The sequence below is a fragment of the Equus asinus genome, chromosome 3, assembly GCF_041296235.1.
Source record: "Equus asinus isolate D_3611 breed Donkey chromosome 3, EquAss-T2T_v2, whole genome shotgun sequence".
NCBI classification, from domain to species: domain Eukaryota; kingdom Metazoa; phylum Chordata; class Mammalia; order Perissodactyla; family Equidae; genus Equus; species Equus asinus.
In genome coordinates, this window is record NC_091792.1 from 17,758,445 (window position 1) to 17,781,091 (window position 22,647).

Genomic DNA, 22,647 nt, shown 5'->3' on the forward strand with positions numbered 1-22,647 from the left:
TGTATATTCTAGTTGTAAGTCCTTCTAGTTCTCTGTGAGCCACTGCCACAGCATGGCACCTGACAGACCAGTGTTGTGGTTCTGCACCTGGGAACAGAACCTGAGCCACCCAAGCAGTGAGAATACTGAACTTCAACCCCTAGTCCATCAGGGCTGGCTCTAAATTCATTTTTTTAACCTGAGGAAGAGTGACATCATTTCAGAATTATTTACTAAATAAATCTTTAGTTTTCATTTTATAAATATATCTTTTAGTTATTTTTGTTTTACCTATAGTCATGCTAGGTAATTTACAAGGCCAGGAGCTATATACAGGCTTTGGCTTAATGTTATCTCACTTTAGCAGATATTTGATGGTGAATATTTTGTATTTGGTAGAAAAGTATAAATATGAAATCACTGACCACTGAGCTCAAAACATCATACAATGGCAATATAACTTATGACAATTAAAGATGATACTTGAATTTTAATTTGTAGTTACTCAAACTGGTTTTAAGTATTAGTTTGTAAATCCTTTTATTAGTTATTTGTTTTAAACCCTAGTGTAATTGTTAATAAGACATCAATGATGTTCAGGCCATCGTTAGAGCATGGCATTCTCTACTTTTACACTGTACATCTCACTAACTAACCCTAATGGGGTTTCTTTTGTAGAAATTGCTTCATTTTCAAATAAGTGGTTACTACTTAAATCATTGTAGTTATCTAACCACGTTTTAATGATTCATTTAATTCTATTATAATATGAGAATGAATAGAAATTCATGATTAAATTAAGGATATACCATAATCATAAAGATCTTAGTAGCAGAAAATATAATTGTGCTTATTTAGGGTGAAATAAAAACATAGAAAAAGCACATTGTCACATGATTTTTTTTTTAAGTAATGAGTTTTTAGTAAGTAGAAACTCAGTTGTATCTGGAGTATGAAATGAGTCATTAGCTTGAGAAATGCCCGAGTTTCTTCCTTTTTATTGAGATATAACGCACATACTATACAAGGTACTTTTAAAAGGGACAATGCAATGCTGAAATCCTTCTGAGCCCATTTGCTTTATTTCCTTTCTTTAGCTACGTTCGCTCTAACAAACTTCCATACTTCACTAGTGTGAACATTTTATCAGACTATGATAACATAATTATACATGATATTATACATATGATAAATTCTACAATTATTACTAAATAAAGATAGTTACAAACATAAATATTTGATTGTATACTTCTTTGGCCAAATTTCTAACATGTCAGAGAGTAAAGATCACAAATCATTTTAACTATGAAAATATATACTCATTTCTGAATTTTGGAAACACAAAGAAACTTATTATAAACAAATTTTCCAACTGCATATTTTTAACAGGTGGCTCGCTCTTCAGGTATTCCTAATTTATACCATGTATCAAATATTTAATGAATCATTCCCAAATGTTTAATGACTGTCATAAAATGTTTTGCATTTCATGGTTCTGAAATAGATTTAATCATTTGAAATCAACTTATACAATAATTTACAAGTGGATATTATTTTTTCAGGAAGAGGATTTAGGGACATTAATTACAAAAATTTAATATTTTCATTGTCCTTTTTAATAATTTTTTGTTACTTATGAAACCCTGTAAGAATGCCTAATTGACGCATGCATTTTCCCCTCTCTTTGCTGCCTTTCAGCTGTTACTCCCGACACTGCCTTATCATTAGAAGGCAAAGGGCGCTTGGAGTATCACATGAGTCAGAATGAGAAGCGGGAATATTTGTTAAGACAGAGCATACGAGGTGCCATGTTGGAGCCTTTTGGTGTGAACAGTCTGGAAGTAAAATTCAGGACAAGAAGCGAGAATGGCATTTTAATCCATATCCAAGAAAGCAGCAATTACACCACTGTGAAGGTAGGATAAAAGCTAATGGTGACTTCATTTGATTAGACCGCCTGCTGTGTCATGGTTTAAATCACGTCTCCCATAATTTCTGTCCTTTTCTTTACAACCCATTAGAGTTCCGACTAACGCTGGGCACTATTCCAATGTCATCTATCTTAACTATTCCTCAGGCTTTGGCCAGAGTAACAAAGATCTGAATGGTTTGGTTTCTAAACACTTTTGTCTTGGTTTAGAGTAGAGACCACTGCTAGGTAGGAGAGCACAGAAAGAATTTGTTGCGATCTATTTTGTCAGAGAAGAATTTATGTTGTTTTTTTCCCTACTTTTAAACAAAGTAAATGTGTCTTTGAAATGGAAAAATATTTTCCTCCATGAATTTTTCCAAATATTGATATGTATATAATATTTGGCTGGCCTAGAATAAGGAAAAACGTTTTGAAATTATCTGGCTTTATTCTGGAGCATATATTCAATTGACTATCTAGGGAAACCTGGTGAAATTAAATATTTTTGGAATTATTGTAAGTAAAATTATAGCTAACTTCTCCAAATAATTTCTAAATAAATAATTTTTAAACATTATATTTCATGAGAACAATGGATTGATTTATCATTAGGCTTTTACATATTTCTTTTCCTCAACTGTAAATGAGATGCTAAACTGGTGAATAATTTCATTAGATATGCATTTCTCATCAGCTCTTATCTTTCTTAATTTCTAAAACTATTATTCTACTTTCTTTGACACAAATAAGACTTCATCCCTTACCATCATTTTCTTTAGTTAAGTTATATTGACAGCTTTCTATTAATGTAATTTTGTATATTGTAATTCTACTCATCATTTTTATATGAATTTTGGTAAATTTTTAAAAAAATAAACCTAGATTTCCTGAATTCTTTTCACCTATAGATCAATATTTTGAAATTACTAAAATCTTAAAGAAAAAAGTCAATATACATCAAAATTTACTAGATGTAATTCACGTATAATACTAAAAATAAAAACAGATGTTCACCTCTAAGTTTCAGCCTCTTTATTCTCAAAATTTCTCTCCATCAAACCAACTCTTATCTTGCATGTACATATCTTTAATAAGTAGTACAAAAAACAACCTTTTCAGAATTTTCATATTATAATTCCCCTAATGCAGTCATTTCCAACTGGGAGTGATTTTGCCCCCGAGGGACAGTTGGCAACGTCTGGAGACAATCTTTATCGTCATGTTTGGGGGAATGCTACTGGCATCTAGTGGGTATCAGTCAGGTATGCCGTTAAACAACCTCCGTACGCCACAACAAAGAATTATCCAGCCTGAACGATCAGTAGTGCTGAGCTAGAGAAACTCTGCCCTAATCTAGTATAAGAGAATATCTTCAGGTTATAGCTTTACCTCCATTATGGAAACAAAGAGCCCAGTTTCGGAATTACTGAAGCAGCTATACAAAACAGCACGTAAGTCATTGTATAATGCTACTATTTGATGTTTATGATTTTCATTGAAAAGTGTATCAGAAGCGAAGAAAGTAAAGAAGTAGAAAGCCATAGACCTTCATAGTCTACAAGAAAAGGTTTTTATATATGTTGGGAGACTTTGACATTGAGGTCTGTGCGTTATCTGTTAAGCTGCTTCCAAGTTCTCGTGCCATTTAAATGACATATGAAATAGTTCTCTCTGTTATCTCCTTAAGCCAAGAGATACAAAATACAACATGGTTGAAGAAATCAGAGACAGGATTTTTTTCTTCCTTAAGGAAGAAGTTGAATGTCAGGATCCATTTTTGTCACCATACAATCTTGCATTTCCAACAGGACAGCCACATGCAACTTTTCCAGATTTCGTTACATTGGTAGCAAGCATTTACAAAGAGATTTTTTGTTTACTGAAGGGAAAGTAAATGCTAATGAATAAAAATAATGACTAATGCAGACCAAAATGCATATTTCTTTTGTATGAAAATTTTGAAAAACAGCCTTGCAGAGATTAAGGCGCTTGGCAGGTAAACTAAGTAGACTAAAAAAGAAAACCCCAGAACAGCAGAGAAGGAGAACTAAATAGACAGGAAGAGAGTTCCTGTTGTAAGCAGGCAAGTGATTTGGATGACAGGAATACGATCTGCTTATACAGGCTAGGAATTACTTATCAGTTAGCTTATCAGTGACCAAGGCCCCTGGTTTTCTTCTTTCTTTCTTTTGGCTCACTTTCTGACAGTTTCCTTCTCTCTTTCTGATTGTTTTGCATACTCTGAATCAGTCAGTCTCTCTCTCTCTCTCTCTCTCTCTGTCACACACACACACAAAGACAGCTAGAAGATACTTTGTGAAAATGAAAAACAGAGTTGGATAAACGGGATTCCATGTAGTCCGAGGAGAAAGTGTCAGGAGTGGGTAGCAAGAGCAATGTGAGGAGAGGGGAGAATATGTAAAATACATAGGATCTCTTTGGATTAAAAAGGAAAGAAAGAGAGAACATTTCAGAGAGAAAAACAAAAGGAAAGCATACTTGGGTATAACTGTGTTGACACTATATTGAAAGTGTTTCACAATTCTCTCTTCTTTTGTAGCATACCGTGTATCTCCATATTTGGAGTTCTGTCATAATGTCAGATGATGGACTTTCTTTCTACTCAAAATCAGTTCTATTGTTTTGGTGTGTAGTTTTTTTGTTTGTTTTTGTTTATAAGTGAGTCTTCATATATTGTACAGAGTTGGGATGAGATTCAGAACTGCATCAATTCAAAAATAAATGAATAAATGAACAAATAAAACTACAAATAAATAAAACCAAGCCAAAAATTAGCATGATGTTTTGAAAGTCAGAAGGATACAAGAGTTAGGTACGGTATTATCGGGAAGAGGGAAAGCATTAAGAATGTCATCAAGGGAACCTATATTTTTATCCAGCCTACTCTGTGGTATATTCTAAAGACTCTCTCATCAGAAATTGGTCAAATGGAAAGATAACATGGTGTGATCAAGTAGAGGAGAAACACAGATCCGGGAAAAGCCTCTTCCCAAGGCTTTTTTTCCAAAAAGACCTCTGGCTATAACCAAAGAGGAGTTGCTGTTTTTACTGTGTGTTTCATGAGACATTGCCCATTTTATGAAATGTTATTGTCATTTAACCACAACTTTCACTTTTTTTCTATCTGCGTTTAGTACTAAAATATATTACCTGGAGAGACTGCTTTAATAAAATATTACAATATGAATGACGTATGTAAATGTGTTAGGCATATTTTCCACAAAGTAAAAATAACTGATTTTTAGTTCTACCAGATGTGTTTGTTGCAAGTAGAAATAGCATTTGATCTGAGTGACAAAATAAACTGATCCATCCTTTCATTCTCGTCATTTGAGATTCAGTGCCACTTCATCCCTGGCTGAGGCACCAGCTCTGTCTGGCAGTAGTGGTGGGATTACGCTCTCTGAACCAAATGTTCATCCTGCCTCATAAATTATTTCATTTTCTAAAGTGTCTACTCAGAAGACTGGAAACTTGGTAGCTGGAAACCAGAGTAGGAGCATCCCAATGTTCTATTGGGCAAAGTACGAGAAACCAAATATCCCTTAGATAAATTGTAACAGACAGTCAAAGGGAAGACTTGCCCAGACACCTCATTATTAAGAACTCACCCTTTATTCATCATAGCTTTCATCTTAATAAATGATATAAACAATAGGCATGATTTTTTTCTAAAATTCCAGTGTGTAATAGATGACAGGTAAAGCAATTTATTTTTGTCTTTGCTTTTCCGACTATGCTTCGTTTTTAGCTAAGCATCGATTTTTCTAAGTAGTTTTAACATTTTTTGATCACTATGAGTCATATACTAAACTGATGGAATTTTTACACTCCAAATTCCCGTTAAAATGTAAGTAATCAATGCCACAACTAGAAGGACCTGCGACTAAGATATACAACTATGTACCAGGGGGATTTGGCGAGATAAAGCAGAAAAAAAATAAAGATTGGCAACAGTTGTTAGCTCAGGTGCCAATCTTTAAAACAAAAAAAAAAGTAAGTAATCACAAAAAGGTGTAATTTACTTACCTTAAAATCTGTATTCACTCTATTATCTCAATTGTATTCTGCAAAATAATTCTGGGCATCTTGAAAAATTAGGTATAAATGTAAGAATATCTTGAAACTATTAAATGTGAAGGTATATTTAGCCTAAAATTGTAGAGACAATATGAGTAAATATACTCCGATATAGTCAGACCCCTCAACCATTCTGTCTTCTTTAAATTGATCAATGTGTTAAGGTTACATTCCATTTTTATTTTATTTTTATTCAAGCATATCATAGTTTAATTGTACATTATTTTTAATATGTCTTACAGATTAAGAATGGCAAAGTGCATTTTATATCGGATGCAGGAGTTGCTGGGAAAGTAGAGAGAAATATTCCTGAAGTTTACGTTGCAGATGGCCACTGGCACACTTTTCTAATTGGAAAAAATGGAACAGTCACAGTATTGTCCATTGACAGAATATATAACAGAGATATCATTCACCCTACTCAGGATTTTGGTGGCCTCGATGTGCTCACTATATCTCTTGGAGGAATTCCACCCAATCAAGCCCATCGAGATACTCAAACAGGTAAATGCTTGTGTTGAATCAAGTCAAAAAGGAAAAGTAACATGTTCCTCTAAAAGTAGTTGGATATCTGATAATATCTATTATGGATATTCTAAGACTATCATGACATGTTCAGAAAGTTTATTATAAATTATTGGCCATCACTTCCTTTAGCCATCATTCTACCAAGTTCATACTTCAGCCCGTGGTACTTTGATCTTTTTCTTGCCCACCAAGCATTTATGTGTACATTCATTCATTTACTCATTCATTTGTTCATTCAACAACAGATATTTACTGAGCCTTGTACTTGGCCCTGGGAATACAGTGCTGGACTAAATAAATAGCCACTCTCTTCATAGAACATATGGCCCAGTAAGGGAGACAAACATCAATTAAATCATTACACAAGGAAATATATTTTTTTAAACTATGATAAATGATGTGAAGGAAGAATGCAGAATTCTAAGAGATTGGGAAAAAAAAGAGAGAAAGAAAAACTTCCGCCTGGGAAATTGACATTTGTCCTTAAATCTGAACTACGAAGATAAGGATGCGAGCATATGAGAGATTAATTTATATTGATGGAAACTAAAAAAAAAGAAAAAAATGTAGATTAAGATCACAGAACCCAGTACACTGGGGGCTGATGTCACAGGTAAAAGATGAAGTTGGAGAATGAAACAAGGCCTTCTAGACCATGTTGCAGTTTTGGTCTTATTCTCAGAACAATGGGAAATTACAAATAAAATTAATTGCAGGACTTTCAAGGTTCAATATATAGTGATAGTAAAGATCATCAGGCTACAGCATGGCAAATGCGCTGGAGGACAAGAGTGGACATGCATAGATTAGCTGGGAAGATATTGCAATGATCCAGACAAGGTGTTGTGTGAGCTTTGACTAGCATGGTGGCAGAGGAGTTAGAAAGAAGGGGATAAGGAAGAAGTATTATAGGAATTACAATCAACCAACTGCTGATGATTTTGGTAAAATTCGGGAAGGTTTCTGATTTCTCAACTAGAAGAAAGGTAATGTCACTGAGAGAACACTGCAGAACCCTGCAGAAAGAAAGATATCTGTGGGAAACATCAAGACTTTGGTTGGGGACATTTTGAGTTTGGAGAATCTTTGAGAAAGACACCTTACAACTCAGGTGTGGACTTCAGCTGGAAATACGTATTTAGGAGTTATCAATGTCAAGCAGGTCATTGAAGCCCTGGGCATGGATGAGATAACCCAACATAAGGGTATAGAGTGAAAAAAAGCCTAAGGCTTTACCTTGAGTTACTCCAGGAGTCAATGGTTGCTTAGAGGAGAAGGAGACGGAAGAGAGGCTAAGTCACAGAAAGAAAACCAAGAGAGGAGGGACAAGAGCAGCAGATGACACAGAAGCTCATGGAAGAGAGTGCATCAAGGAAGGAGATACCGCTAGGTAGAATGATGCACCGAATAAAAGGAAAATCGAAAAATACATAAGAGAGACTTGAGTTAAGGCATAAAAGTTAAAGCCCAAGTCATAAGTCATTTCATGTATTTACCTTACTTTAGAATGCAGATGATCATTCGTTTGGATATTGTAAGAAAACAAGCGAAAGTAAATCATGCTCTGTTGTTAGCGTCAGAATATATTCTTGAGCTCTGCAACGGAAGCATTAGCAATGTTAGAACACAAATATTTGTCTAACAGTGTTTCTCAACTTATTTTTTTTAATCTTGGCCCTCTAAGGAGCCATTTTAGATCTTTTTTCCTAATCCCTGCCATTCCCACTTCATGAAATGCCAATGCCTCTGTTTTACTCTGTGTCTGCCCCTTGGAGACCCACAACCATTGTAACAGCTAAGATTTTTCTTTCGGTCCTCAAAAACCTATGTTCAACTTCTCGGGAGCAATAACACTTCCACTGAGAATATATGGTCTAATGGTTGAGGCTATTGGCCTATTTTTGTTCTTGAAAAGTATGTTTACAATATATTTTACTTCTATATATGCAATTCTTGGTATTAGACTATAAAAATAGAACCAATACATAATTAAATAAATGACAAGAGGGATAAAGAGAAAATCCAGCCTGTTTGAGTCATTCATAAATCTTCAACAGAGCGGGATCTGAGCAATCCACTCCACATGTTTGTTGTGGAAATCTTACACATCGTCCTAAGTTAGGTTGTAAGATGCACAGATTTACTGCCATTGAACTGGAAGAGGGTTCTGAGACTGTGGTTTTTAAACTCTCATGATGTGATCATGGAGCTTCTCTTTACCAGATTGCATTAGTGCAGGGTTTTGAGCTGCTGGTTTTCTCTAAAACGCCTTACTGCTCTGTCTTCCCCCTGCAGGTTTTGATGGCTGCATTGCCTCTATGCTGTACGGTGGAGAAAGTCTTCCTTTCAGCGGGAAGCATAGCTTGGCCTCCATCTCTAAGACAGATCCCTCGGTGAAGATTGGCTGTCGTGGCCCGAACATTTGTGCCAGCAACCCCTGCTGGGGTGATTTACTGTGCATTAATCAGTGGTATGCCTACAAGTGTGTTCCTCCTGGAGACTGTGCCTCCCACCCCTGCCAGAATGGTGGCAGCTGTGAGCCAGGCCTGCACTCTGGCTTCACCTGTAGCTGCCCAGAGTCGCACACGGGGAGGACCTGTGAGACCGTAGTGGCCTGTCTTGGTGTCCTCTGTCCTCAGGGGAGGGTGTGCAAAGCTGGAAGTCCTGGAGGGCATGTCTGTGTTCTGAGTCAAGGCCCTGAAGAGATCTCCTTGCCTCTGTGGGCTGTGCCTGCCATTGTGGGCAGCTGTGCGACAGTCCTGGCCCTCTTGGTCCTGAGCCTGATTCTGTGTAACCAGTGCAGGGGGAAGAAAGCCAAAAATCCCAAAGAAGAGAAGAAACCGAAGGAGAAGAAGAAAAAGGGAAGCGAGAACGTTGCTTTTGATGATCCAGACAATATTCCTCCCTACGGGGATGACATGACTGTGAGGAAGCAGCCTGAAGGGAACCCTAAGCCAGATATCATCGAAAGGGAAAACCCCTACCTCATCTACGATGAGACTGATATTCCCCACAACTCAGAAACCATCCCCAGCGCCCCTTTGGCTTCACCAGAGCAAGAGATAGAGCACTATGACATTGACAACGCCAGTAGCATCGCCCCTTCAGATGCAGACATCATCCAACACTACAAGCAGTTCCGCAGCCACACACCTAAATTTTCTATCCAGAGGCATAGTCCTCTAGGCTTTGCAAGGCAATCCCCCATGCCCTTAGGAGCAAGCAGTTTGACTTACCAGCCTTCGTACAGTCAAGGTTTAAGAACCAGCTCCCTAAGCCACTCGGCTTGCCCAACTCCCAACCCTCTGTCAAGACACAGTCCAGCCCCTTTCTCCAAGTCCTCTACTTTCTATAGGAACAGCCCGGCCAGGGAATTGCATCTGCCTATAAGGGATGGAAATACTTTGGAAATGCATGGTGATGCCTGCCAACCTGGCATTTTCAATTATGCCACGAGGCTGGGAAGGAGAAGCAAGAGTCCCCAGGCCATGGCATCACATGGCTCTAGACCCGGGAGTCGCCTAAAGCAGCCAATTGGGCAAATTCCTCTGGAATCTTCTCCTCCAGTAGGACTCTCAATTGAAGAGGTGGAGAGGCTGAACACCCCTCGCCCTAGAAACCCAAGTATCTGCAGTGCAGATCATGGAAGGTCTTCTTCAGAAGAGGACTGCAGAAGGCCACTGTCCAGAACAAGGAACCCAGCGGATGGCATTCCAGCTCCAGAATCTTCTTCTGATAGTGACTCGCATGAGTCTTTTACTTGCTCAGAAATGGAATATGACAGGGAAAAGCCAATGGTATATACTTCCAGGATGCCCAAATTATCTCAAGTCAATGAATCTGATGCAGATGATGAAGATAATTATGGAGCTAGGCTGAAACCTAGAAGATACCATGGCCGCAGGGCTGAGGGAGGACCTGTGGGCACACAGGCAGCAGCACCGGGGGTTGCTGACAACACACTGCCCTTGAAGCTTGGGCAGCAAGCAGGGAATTTCAACTGGGACAACCTTTTGAACTGGGGCCCTGGCTTTGGCCATTATGTAGATGTTTTTAAAGATTTGGCATCTCTCCCAGAAAAAGCAGCAGCAAATGAAGAAGGCAAAGGTGGGACAGCTAAGCCAGTCCCCAAAGATGGGGAAGCAGAACAGTATGTGTGAACTTTGTATACTGGCATTATAAAATTATAAAAACAAGAAACACTCAAACCGTTGTAAGGTTGCCGACAAGGGTGGGTCACATTTGCAAAACAGGCCAGTATGGACTGGTGTTGGAGGCAAACTTTAAAAATAATAACCACAATGCTGCTGAAACAGACTCAAAACAACTCTTTAATTTAAATATGCTTGGTTGAATTTATTTTCCTGCATGCATCGTATTTTGTAACTAGTTATGTGGCATGCAGGGTTTGGAGAGATTTTTCTTATTTACCAATGTTTGATTTGTGACTTTCAAAATTAGTACCGTTGCCATTGCAGAAATGAACTTGTGCTTTCACAGTGGGGTATGTGTATTGTTTCCATTGTATTATTATTGTTATGTTTTGCATTGCAAGATCCTTGAGGTTTAACCAATCCTTGTAAAGTGTAGAAAGAGCCCTCTTATCCTTGAATGAAAGACTAAGTATTAACACTTTTCAGAATTCTAGATTCCGTATTTGATGTTTCTCAGAAATGTCTGAATATTTGAATAAGTTTTCCATGACAGTGGGTACTAAAATTAAGTCATTTTTGTTCAGCACTTTAGAACTTTCTTACAAAATTGTGTTTAAACTTCTGAATCTTTTTTGTAAACAATTGCAGTCTTCTGACTTTCACCAGGCTTCCATCAGGAACAAAATGATTGCATGTTGTCCCCAGAACACTGCCACTTTCTTACTGTGGAATGATGTTCTCAGCAGCGCTTCTCAGAGACACTTTTAAAAGTTATTTATTGAAAAATGTTCTATGCTTTTGAAATTTTAAAGAATCAACCTAAAGAAAGCCTATGATTGGACTTATTTTTCAACCACTTAACGTTGATTCCAAGTACCCAGTTTTATAATTTATATAAAGTCAAATTTCAACACTTCTTACTTTCTGTCATTTTGTAGATCATTTTTTTAATACTGTGTAAAAACTTTTTTTTACACCTAAGCTGTGTTTTTGATACTGATATTTTCCTATGCTGAATCATTTTCTTGCTTTCAGGGAAGGTAAGAAAATACTTTTTTTACATTTGTTACTTATGTAACATTCATATTTTTCACATTTTGATATTTGTAACATACTGTATGCTTTCTACTTGTAAATGCCAACAATAGAATTAAAATATTTATTTAAAATACTTTGTATTTACAGTGGGATATTAATTTTTCACCTTTCTATACATTTTTCATGCCCATTTGAGAATAGTTTCTAGTTGTCAATAGGGTATGGCAAGTTGGACTTGGGCAACATCATTTTCTTTTAAAGAATATGAGTATGGATAATTGCCAGAACAGATATTTTAAGGTCGTTTTAGTGCATTCCTACCTGTCAGAGTTCTTGGACTTCCCCGGAGCATAACAAATCCAGGCTAGGTTGGGTCTCAGGCGACCGGCTTTGTTATGAACCTTGTTAAAGCATAAATGTTTGGAAGTTCCCAGGAGAGTATGCCCACTGAAGGCGAGCTTTGGACCGGGCTTAAAGTTATAGGAACAGCAATGAATTAAAGCTAATTATTGGAAAATGTCTGGGTCTTATTTTCTCCAAAGAACCAGCCCCAAATCTCCTACGTCCGCTGGTGGGTAGGAAGGATGACAGTGAAAGTTCAGCCAAACATACCTGTCTTTAATTTGTTGATCACTCTGTTGCACAAATTCTAAACAAATTTGATATGCTATCTCAGCCAAAACAAACGTCTATTTTCAAGTGGTTACCCAAGAGAGAAACAGTTCAGGAGAGGAGACTAGCCCAGAACAAGATCCACTTGTGTATAAATAGTTACATCTGAAACAGCAGGACTTCTGCAAATTACCTCACAACCTCAGAACTTTTTATAATGAAATATCTGCCCGATACCTAGTATTTGATGAAGATCTTATCCTCTAACGTGGACCGTACCGTATTCAATAGGGATTTTAACCATATCGAAAAGTTTTTAGTAAGTAAAAGATTATAGTAAATAAAATATTTTTAAATTAATACCAACATATTGAGATATATGCCAGAATTTTGTCATTTAGTAATGTTGAGAGTATTATTTTTTGTTTCAGAATAGGAAATAAAATGTGGGTTTAATCTAAATTATAATATTCCTATAATGGGGTTTAGAGACTGAGTGTAAGATACTAATCTTATTTTCTTTTGTTTATGTCACTTGTGATGAGCCAACATGTTTTAGTATTTCCCTATGAATTTTAGTATTATGAATTCATGCACCAAATATGACAACATATTGATTACTTTTCATAACTCAAAACAGAGTACATTTTTTTCTATAGAAACTCTGAAGCATCTCAATGTCCTCAAGCATATAACCCTATAATTGAGAACAGAGCTAAAAGTAAATTGATAACCATGATTACAGCTAAGGGTTAAGGGGAAAGAACCTGATGCCGAGATTCTGTATTCTAATTCTCTAAGAATTCTTTGTAAGATAGAGAATTACTATGCTCTTGATTAATCAATCCCAGTTTAGGAATAAGATAGGATTTTTATAGGAAAATTTCTGGTCTTTGGTTCTTCTTGGAAATCTTTTTCATTAAAGCAAGAACAATAGTTATAGCAAAACAAATCAGAAATTTAAGGAATGAAAGTCTTACTTAAAATGGAGATTAATAGTTAACTTACTGATGTAGTGAAGTGACAGCATATACTATGGTCAAGGGAGGGATTATAGGCAAGTTGACAAGGTAAAAATTCCCACAAATAAATGGTTAGTAGCGACCTGCATGTTGGCACATAAAATTGTAACCTCAGAATTTTAATCCAGTCCCTGTAAGGATTCATTGGATTGCCCGGAATACTGTCACTCTTTAGGGCTCTTCCTACATCTGTGTTGTTGAGAAAACATTACTTTCCTTCACATGCACACTGAAAATACTTTAGTGGGTATGTTGTCAGGAAAGAAGCATGTATTCACTCAGCCACAAGATCCGTAGGCCTAGAGTAGCATCTTGGCACAGGACTCTGACCGCTCAGTTCTCAAGGAGCACATTGCTGTTGCTTGCAAGGTTGTTTCAGGAATGTACTAAATTAGCTGATATTGTTGATAGCTTGCTCAGATAAATTAAAATCATTTGGAGAAAATGGAGCATCAGAAGGGCCTAGAGACCAACTTCTCACTTACGTGTTGTTCTCATAGTCTTTACCAACACCAAGGTTGACGAGAACTGCAACTGGCTTAAACTATTGAAAGTGATATGCTTGACAAATATTTTATTTATAAGGGAAAATAAAATATATCACCATGTGGCTTTATTACCTCTAGACATTCTGTCTAAGAACAAATCACTATTTTCATGAAAATGCATTTTTATTTACTTGAATTCAACATGATGGTAAAATTAATCTGTGAAAAGTGAAAATAACTTGAAAATTTTGAATCAGTAATTGAGCAATGCACTTTTTCTTTTCACATTTTATGTCATAGATTCCATTATAAAAGGAGTAAGATTTCAAGATGAGTGAATTTACTTTCCCTTAGGAAAAAGAAGCCTAGAAATGAAATGTATTTTAGCATACATTTATTACAGCTTTCATTGTGAAATAAAATATTAAAGTCTATGATTAATCTAGTATATATTCCTTAAAGATATTTAGAGTGAAATGCCACATCATTCATAATTTACGTGGTTACTACTGAGCCAGGCAGTAGTTTTAATAGTTTATCAGTCCAAGAGTTATAGGCCCGTGTCATACATGAATTCAATATTTTCACTTATTATTAACGAGGGGAAAGGTACTAGTTCTAATAAATTTTGGTGCATGCAATTTTGATGCATACAAATAAATATCAATGATTCAATCCTAACATAACCTATGCACCTATGATAATCATTGCAAATAAATATATTCTGGACTAAAGACCACGAAGTACAATACTCTTCCTCAACAGAAAAATAAACGGAAGTAAAAAGTTCAGTGTCCTGGATAAATCCATTTAATCTCAAACCATAATTAGTACCCTTTACATGCCAGGCACTCCTCTAGTTCATGGGATAAAATGGTGGAGAAAACAGACAAAGCAGCTTTCTCGATGGAACTTAGATTCTAGTGGAAGAGATAGGCAACGAATAAATAAGTACAGTAATGACTATGTAGTATAAGGTTTAGTGGGGACAAGAGCTAACAAGCCAACCAAAACAGGATAAGTTTAAGGGCCAGATGTTGATTTGGGAGTGCATATGCTATTTTAGATAGGTTGGTCAGGGAAGACCTTTCTGAGGCGGTGACATTTGAGCAGAGAGCTGAATGAGGCAGGAGAGTGAGCCACGGGAGCACGTGGGTGATGATGCTGCAAGCAGAGGCGGTGGTATGCGTAAGCTTGGAGTGGGAGAACATTACGTGTTAGAGGAACAGCAAGAGAGTCAACGAGGCCAGATCATCATTAACACACCAGCAAGGACTGCAGCATGAAAACCTCAGAGAGGAATGGAGGTGAAGATAAAGAATAAGAATGACAATTTTACAACAAGCTCAGAAACAGAATTATTGCTGAAGCAAATCTTCATTTATGTATATCATCTTGCAAAATAAGAGCATCTCAAAAAACAAGGCAAAGCTTGAGAATGCGGATATGCACCCATTCCGATATCTAAGATCCTGAAGACAAAAGGAGAGACACGTATAATTGAGATGAATGTCTGTCTTAACATTGACTGATTCATGTTATCCTCTATGACCAGTCCAAACTTGTAGGCATATTAATAGGAAGCATATTAAGATATGTGATAGAAAGGCAATCTATTTCCTTATTGCTGAGGCATTTATGCATCCAAAGTATATGATATCTACTGATAAGAAGGTTAAAGAAATTTTCATTTTAAACGTTGATTTCCATTTTTTATTAAATGGATCAATTGCAAGGAAAGTTTTTCAAATGGAATGAGATAGACTTATAGTGGTGGGAGGGAGTGAAAGAAAATGAGGTCTCTCTAAAATACAGTGATAAACCTATGCCTGAATTCAAGGCGACCAAGGCTTGTCCCAATATCTTTTTTTTTTCAAAGATTGGCACCTGAGCTAACAACTATTGCCAATCTTTTTTTTTTTTTTCTGCTTTTTCCCCCCGAATCCCCTGTACATAGTTGTATATTCTAGTCGTGGGTCTTTCTAGTTGTGCCATGTGGGATGCTGCCTCAATGTGGCCTGATGAGTGCTGCCGTGTCTGTGCCCAGGATCCGAACCAGCAAAACCCTGGGCCGCCGAAGCGGATCCCGTGAACTGAACCACTCAACCATGGGGCCGGCCCCCAATTATCTTTTAATGAGTTTTGTTTGTAATGAGCATAGTTAACCTCCACTTATACATCACTAATAAACCTTTTGTAAAGCATGTTAGAATTTCAGTAAGGATCCGAGTTGATTGTAGTGAATTAGGGTTAAGATATGAAGATATATTTTTGGTATTTACCATAAAAACTCTTGGAAGAGGTCTTTTTATGCACTGTAAAATGTGCATATGTCAGACCCATAATGATGTTAGAATTCATGTATGCAATTCTCACAAATGTGTCATTGACATCATATGGGTAACCTAAGGACTCTGCACTTATGAGAGGAATATGCTAAATGAATGACAGACTCATCAAATCCTCATATAACGTGTGATATATTCAAGCGAGATATACTAAAAACATTTGTGAGAGAGTCTGCGTGTCTGAAGATATATAATTAAAAAGGAAAGACCCACAGAATGTTCCCAAAAAACCCTGCATAAAGGCAGATAATTTTCAGGTGACGCATTTGGATACTTCTAATTTTATTAGTTTATGAATCAATTTGCCAGATCCCCAAATTAGGTTGCAAAGCACAAAGTGCAGTCATCCTGGTATTCTGGCAAAAAGTTGGGATCTTAATCTGTGTACCATTCTAACCCGAATAAAATAACCAGCAATGTACAAAATTCTTTGGCAATGCCACTGAGTTCCCAGTTTCAAATGAAAACCATATTGTGCATGGCACAGATGTTGATCAAAATAAGATTCCGTTTTGCCAGAGCAGTCTGCTTACTCAAGTCATCCTTTTCCTACTCTGTTCGCACAATCTTAGGACAGGGTGCTGCTGAAAACAGAGTTACTGATACTTGACTTTGAAGTTGCAAAGTGAAACATTCTAGGGAAATGTCTCTTCAGAAAAACAGTGTGATTAAGACAATAAGTGCAGCATAACCTACTCCAAAAATATGTTAATTCTTTTCCAGCTACTAGTCTGAGGGAAGAGAAAGATATCATGTATTGAATCTGGGACAATGCTATTCAGAAAATCAGACGGTGAAGTGAACTCTTTATAGGAAACTGATAAATTTGAAAAACGGCTTTGAATAAATAGAAAATGAAAGGAACGCTGCCCTCTTTTGCTTTGGCAGAACTGTCCTCAAGAAACTTGAGTTGACAATCATCTACTATTTAGCAGGAAACCGTTCATGTCTTAAAAATATTGCTTCTAACTCATGCAAAAAGCTTATGACAGCACGTGGCTGCATGCACTGATATGTGGGTCTGGAGAGTGAATCAAAACCAAATTATTTTTTTCTTCTAAGTTTTATGGACAGTGAGCATAGACTAGTGCTTCCTGAAAGAGGATGGTTTGGGCTGTCAGCATTATAACATAGAAAAAAGTATATTTGCATTTGAAATTGTCTTAATTTATGCAGCTTCAGATCAAGAACAGAATGAGGTCAAGAAATGCCCAGCAGTTGTTAAAGTGACTTGATAAAGTCAATTATCTATAATTTATAGATGCTTTCTATCCAAATTAAAGCACAATTCCTAGCCACTCTGCATTTAATGGCCACATTTAAATAGACATTTGTGCCGCATCAAATTAAAAACATACCTATGCCGTATACATTAGCCGGTGAGTGAGGCTTGGGGAACCATTTGTTTTTTAATTTGTTCAGCACTATGTGCCAACCACTGGGGAGAGCCAGTAAATAGAGATGACTCTTGCTTTCAAGGAGCTTGCAATTTTGGGTGACTAGACTCTTCCTTTTCTAAAATACTTCAAATTTTGCATATCTTGTTTTCAGAGAATTATTTCAATATTTCCAAAGAAATTTCTATTCACACTTAATGTGTGTTGCACATGCCGTCTCCTGGACAGTCAATATAATCAATAACTTCCTGAAGTTTGGTAGTTGCCTTTTCAAAAGCAAGAAAATAATAGGTTTAGTGAGTTTTAAAGAACATCTAGGAGATTTGCTAGCTATGTTGTCTAGTTATGTAAGACGTAGTTAAAATTCCTGGTATTTGAAAGCTGTTATGCTGAACTTACCATTACCCACTTTGTCCTAAGATATGCTACCTATTTCAGAGCTGGTCCACTTGGTTTCAGGATTATACTTTTTCACAGAATTTGGTGTCATCCTCAGTAAAAAGTATGGGAGGTTATCCAGTTTCACTATGTTTTGCTGAGTCGGTGGTAAATAAGGCTGAAATATAACTTGGGTAAAATTACTGAATAATTACCTATGACAAGTTGTCTAGCTATCTTAAAGTTCCATTTGCCTTCCAATTCAAATTGTTATTGGATCTGTTTGTGGCTATATTCTGTGGAAAGGAGACATTCAAAACTGAAGGAAAAAAGAGTCACTAAATGGTTCATGTTTTTTAGTGACATTTTTGTTTCTCCAACCATACATTTTTCTAATTATTCTGGTGACACTGAATAAAATACCTCTCTGTGTCTTGGTTTTTTTGTAAGTTTCCTCTGGAGTATTCAATACAATTTCATATTACATATTAAGACTTTCTTTTAAGCAAATTACTCCTTTATCTCCTAAAAGTTGCTGTATTAAATAACTAGCAAAAATATTTTTATAGACTCAGTAATCATCATGAGTTAATTGCAAAATAGAATCTAATATTCTCATCATATCTATCATGATCATTAATGTCACAAAATAAGTGAAATGTGTCTATATATACTGAATTCTACTATAAATAAATTTAGAAAACCAACTCATTGCTACCTTTTTAATAGTACTAGAGAACTTCGTTTTATTTTATGGCTCTACCAACCTTAGTTGTATTTTGTTTAACAAGTAGCAAAGACCAATAACAAATTAAAATACTGTGATAGTTTTATTAATAACACTCTCTAACAAAGACAACACACAGAATAATGAATGGGGTGTCCCAGGGAAATCGGAAGTAAGAAAACATTTTGCATATAACATTGAACACTGAAAAAACTTTTGAAGTGCTTAAAATATTAGCTCTCATGATGTATCCTAGTAAACTCTTTTAACTTTGGGGGTTATTGAGAATTTTGGAGCAATTTCAGAGACAAGTATGAAAATACTAATTTCAGGTTTCATTAAGCTAAGGTGATCTCATTAATATTTCCCTAACATTAAAATTATTTTAAAAATATCAATATATAGACAAGATTAGTTAATATAGAAAATGAAAGACAGTAGTAAATCTGACAATTTACACGTGATATCCTGTGACTGCAGCTCTTTGATGCAGGCACTTATGCACACACACCTTAAGGCGAATTGTGACTTTTTTTTTAATTGAAGCCTCTTGAGTATTTTTGACAATTTGATACTATTGAGGTTGAGGAAATATTCTTATCTTCTCAAAACAAGGATTTAAAGAGAATGAATTTGCAGTTAGTAACTGAGTGTTCTCTCAGTTCAGAAAGGATGTGAGGGGATCAGGAAGGTAATGATAGGGATGGTTAGGGAAGGCCTCTCTGCAGAGGGGCTTTTGAAGCTGTGACTTGGAGGAAAAGCAGTCTGTCAGGTGATGAGCTGGGCAAGAGCGTCTCACATAGAGGGAGGAGAATGATCTGAGCCATCACAGTGGAAGAGTCGCTGTGTTCCAAGAGCTGAAAAGGGCCCCGTGGAGAGAGAATTGAGGACAGCGGAGAAGCAGCATTGCAATCGCACAGGGCCTGTGGTGACATATTTGGATCTTACTCTAAACTATCTTCAATGTTCTTGACAAAACAGACCATTCCAAGGTCAATTGTATCTTTAGTTGCTCAAAGTAACTTTTTTTTTAATCTTAGAAAATACAGATAAGATTTTGATAACAGGATGATGGCACTAGGCTCACAACAAAAGCGACGAGCAGGCGATTCATGAATCAGAGTACTCTATGTATATCTTTTTGAAGAATGAGCACTAGGAACCCTTATTGCAAGCATCTTTCTTTCACACAGTCACTGAATATTCATCGAGCACATAATTTGTGTAAGCTACAGCACTATCAAACCGCACAGTCTAAATAAGGATTAATAATCCAACATTTGATTTCTATTACAACATATCTAAGATGCATGAAATTAGAATATACCCATGAAATTATACTTAATTGTTAATTTGCTTTTGTAGTATGTTTTTTCAATAATTGAAACAAATCTCTTCTCAGTAATTGCAATGGCTATACCAATGTGGTAGTTAAAAAAATAAACAAATAACTTTCTCACGCAATTTACCTTCAGCTGTTTCTTTGATATGCAATTGTAAGCCATTACTCTTCAAGCCTGTCATATTACTGTCATTATCATCAGCATTTGTGACTCTGCCTTTTGCATTCAGCATCATTACTGATTCCTTGGTGTAAAGTGGTGAACTAATGCCTTCCTGCTTCAACCCTGGCTGGCTTGTCAGCTCTTTGTATTTCTCTGCAATCCACAGCTAAGCCAATGTTGACGCTTGCCCTCACTGCTGGCAGCCAGCCCACTTCATCCCGTTTTATGACAGCTGTCCAGGCTTTGCTGTCATCCATTCTCTACGCAATTCAAATGCAATGAAATCATGTCATAGTAAACAAATGTTCACTCCCTATAGCTGTGCTACATAACTACATCGCTATGGACTACAAAGGAATTTCCCCTTCATTTTTATTTGAAGACTCCAATGAATTTGGTTCTTTTAGAATCAGGGTAGGTGCTGACTAAATGTTTGGAGAATAATGATCACTATTCGACCGGCTTGGGCTTGGGCTTCTTTTTTGAATTTTGTTTTGCATTTACTGCACGTTGGCTTGTGCTGGTCATGATGGAGCATATGAGAACAGTGTGAAACAATGTCCAAGTCCAGGGACAACCTGATTTATAGATAAGAGATATTCTGTCAAAAAGTAAAAAACAAAGCAATATTTGGCATTAAGATGTAACCCTTTAAAGTAGATATTATTCTCCCCAATTTTAGTTATAAATACTGAGGATCAAAGAGATTAAGTAACTCCTAATCACCACAAAGTTGGTATGGGTCAGAGCTAGGATTTGAACTGGGTTTGAACTGGATTTCAAAGCTCCTTCTTTTTCTCCCACTATCGAATAATTGGATATGTCTTTTCAGCTTTCCAAGAGTTTTCAAATGAGTTATCTAAGTTGAACATTATCTCACACCTGTGGAGTTGATCAGACAAAAATGATTATCATATTTTACTGAGAAGAAAACATGGACTTAAGGAAACCTGCTCAAAAGTCACAGTTAATAGCTGGTTGAGTTAATACTTCTCTCTAAATAGACTTATTAACCCCATCTGGAGGGTTTTTTTTCCCCCAGTATATTATGATAATATGTGGAAAGAATGAAATGCTAGTGTTGACATCTTCAACATTAAACTGCAGGCAATTGAGGAACATTGGGCCAGAAATTGTCATGCTAAAAATAATGATGTTGGAATATTAATCTGGCAATAGTTAATGTTATTGGAAATTAGGAACCAATACTAAAGAAGCTATAAAGAAAATATGGCCTCAAAAAGCTAAAAATAAAGAGCAATGTGTAGAGAAGATTATCGGAACATGCTAAGCACCTTATGTACATTATTCTATCTAATTTAATGAATTGATTTTATTTGTCTCACAGCTACCATAGGATGTAGTAATTTTATTCTTTGATTTGCATATGAGGAAATTGAGGGTTAGGGCCTTGTTCAAGGTTATATAACTGACAAAGAGTAGAACTGGAATTTAAATGCAGGTCTCTCTGAGTTCAAAGTCAATTTTACTACTGAGTATACACAATGACTTTCAAGTTAGTCAAGGTTCTCTCCTAGTTACTATGCCCTAACTCTTGCCTGTGGTTCTTAACAAGTTGTGAGCTTGCCATGCTCTCCACAACATGGCTTATACATCTGGGTCTTTTCCCCTGTTTGTCTTTACCTAAGAAGCTGATCCTGAACAAAATGTGCTTCCGCCATTATTTCCTCTTTGCTATTCTTCTATATGCGTAATAAGGGTAATAATAATATCTACTCATAAGATGATGTAAAGATTGAATGGGTTGATTTATGTAAAGTGGTTTGAACATAAGGTGCCCCACGTATAGTCAGAACTTCATTAGCAATGAGAAAGATGAAGTTGATCATTTCTCTCCAAACTTTTCCTAAGTACCTACAATGATTTTAATCCTGAGACTGGAGTTTCTGTCATTAGACTAGTAGAATCTGATCTGGCCTCTAGTCGAATGAGTAGAAAAGATACTAAAGTAATACTTTAATATTCCTGGTATAAAAGTATAAGCTTTTTACTCCACAGAAGAGTCAAACAAATTTAAAAGATCTTTCTGATATTATTATAAGCCTCCAAGGCAGTTTATACATAAGGTTCTAAGTGGAAAAGCTTAGGGGTTTGTATCTAGACCACAATGTGAGTGACTGTGATATATTGCTAAGTCTATGCTCATCATTAGACTTGAGGTAATGCATTCTAATTTTCAAATATTTCTTGTCAAAAGTGTATTTTTTTCAGAAGGCCATTTTTGATGCATTATTTGACTTTTCCAAAGCTAATGTTTCTCTAATATTGAGATGAGATTGTTTTCCCTTGCAGTTTGCAGCCAGAAAAGTTGCACTCCAGGCATAAATGGCAACCAGTTCAGTTAACATAATCATTTCTAGAACAGCCAATTTAGTACCTTTCTCAAGTACCAGAGTTATAAATCATCGTATGGTCTCTGGGAGAATCATTGCTCTTG

General features: G+C 36.3%; 1 protein-coding gene across 3 annotated transcripts in view; it reads left to right on the top strand.

Annotated features, from left to right (window-relative positions):
* Nucleotides 1–11,573, top strand: part of FAT4 (FAT atypical cadherin 4) — a 158,506-nt gene extending 146,933 nt beyond the window's left edge. For 2 of the 3 annotated variants that reach the window (XM_044767261.2, XM_070504723.1), the window contains 3 exons: nt 1,678–1,895; nt 6,235–6,496; nt 8,816–11,573. In XM_044767261.2, coding sequence (XP_044623196.2) covers nt 1,678–1,895; nt 6,235–6,496; nt 8,816–10,680 — 2,345 coding nt within the window. In that variant the 3' untranslated portion in view covers nt 10,681–11,573. Of the gene's footprint in view, nt 1–1,677; nt 1,896–4,451; nt 4,648–6,234; nt 6,497–8,815 lie in introns of those variants that run through there. The other variant, XM_070504722.1, reaches the window with a different exon arrangement.
* The last annotated feature ends 11,074 nt before the right edge of the window (nt 11,574–22,647 follow it).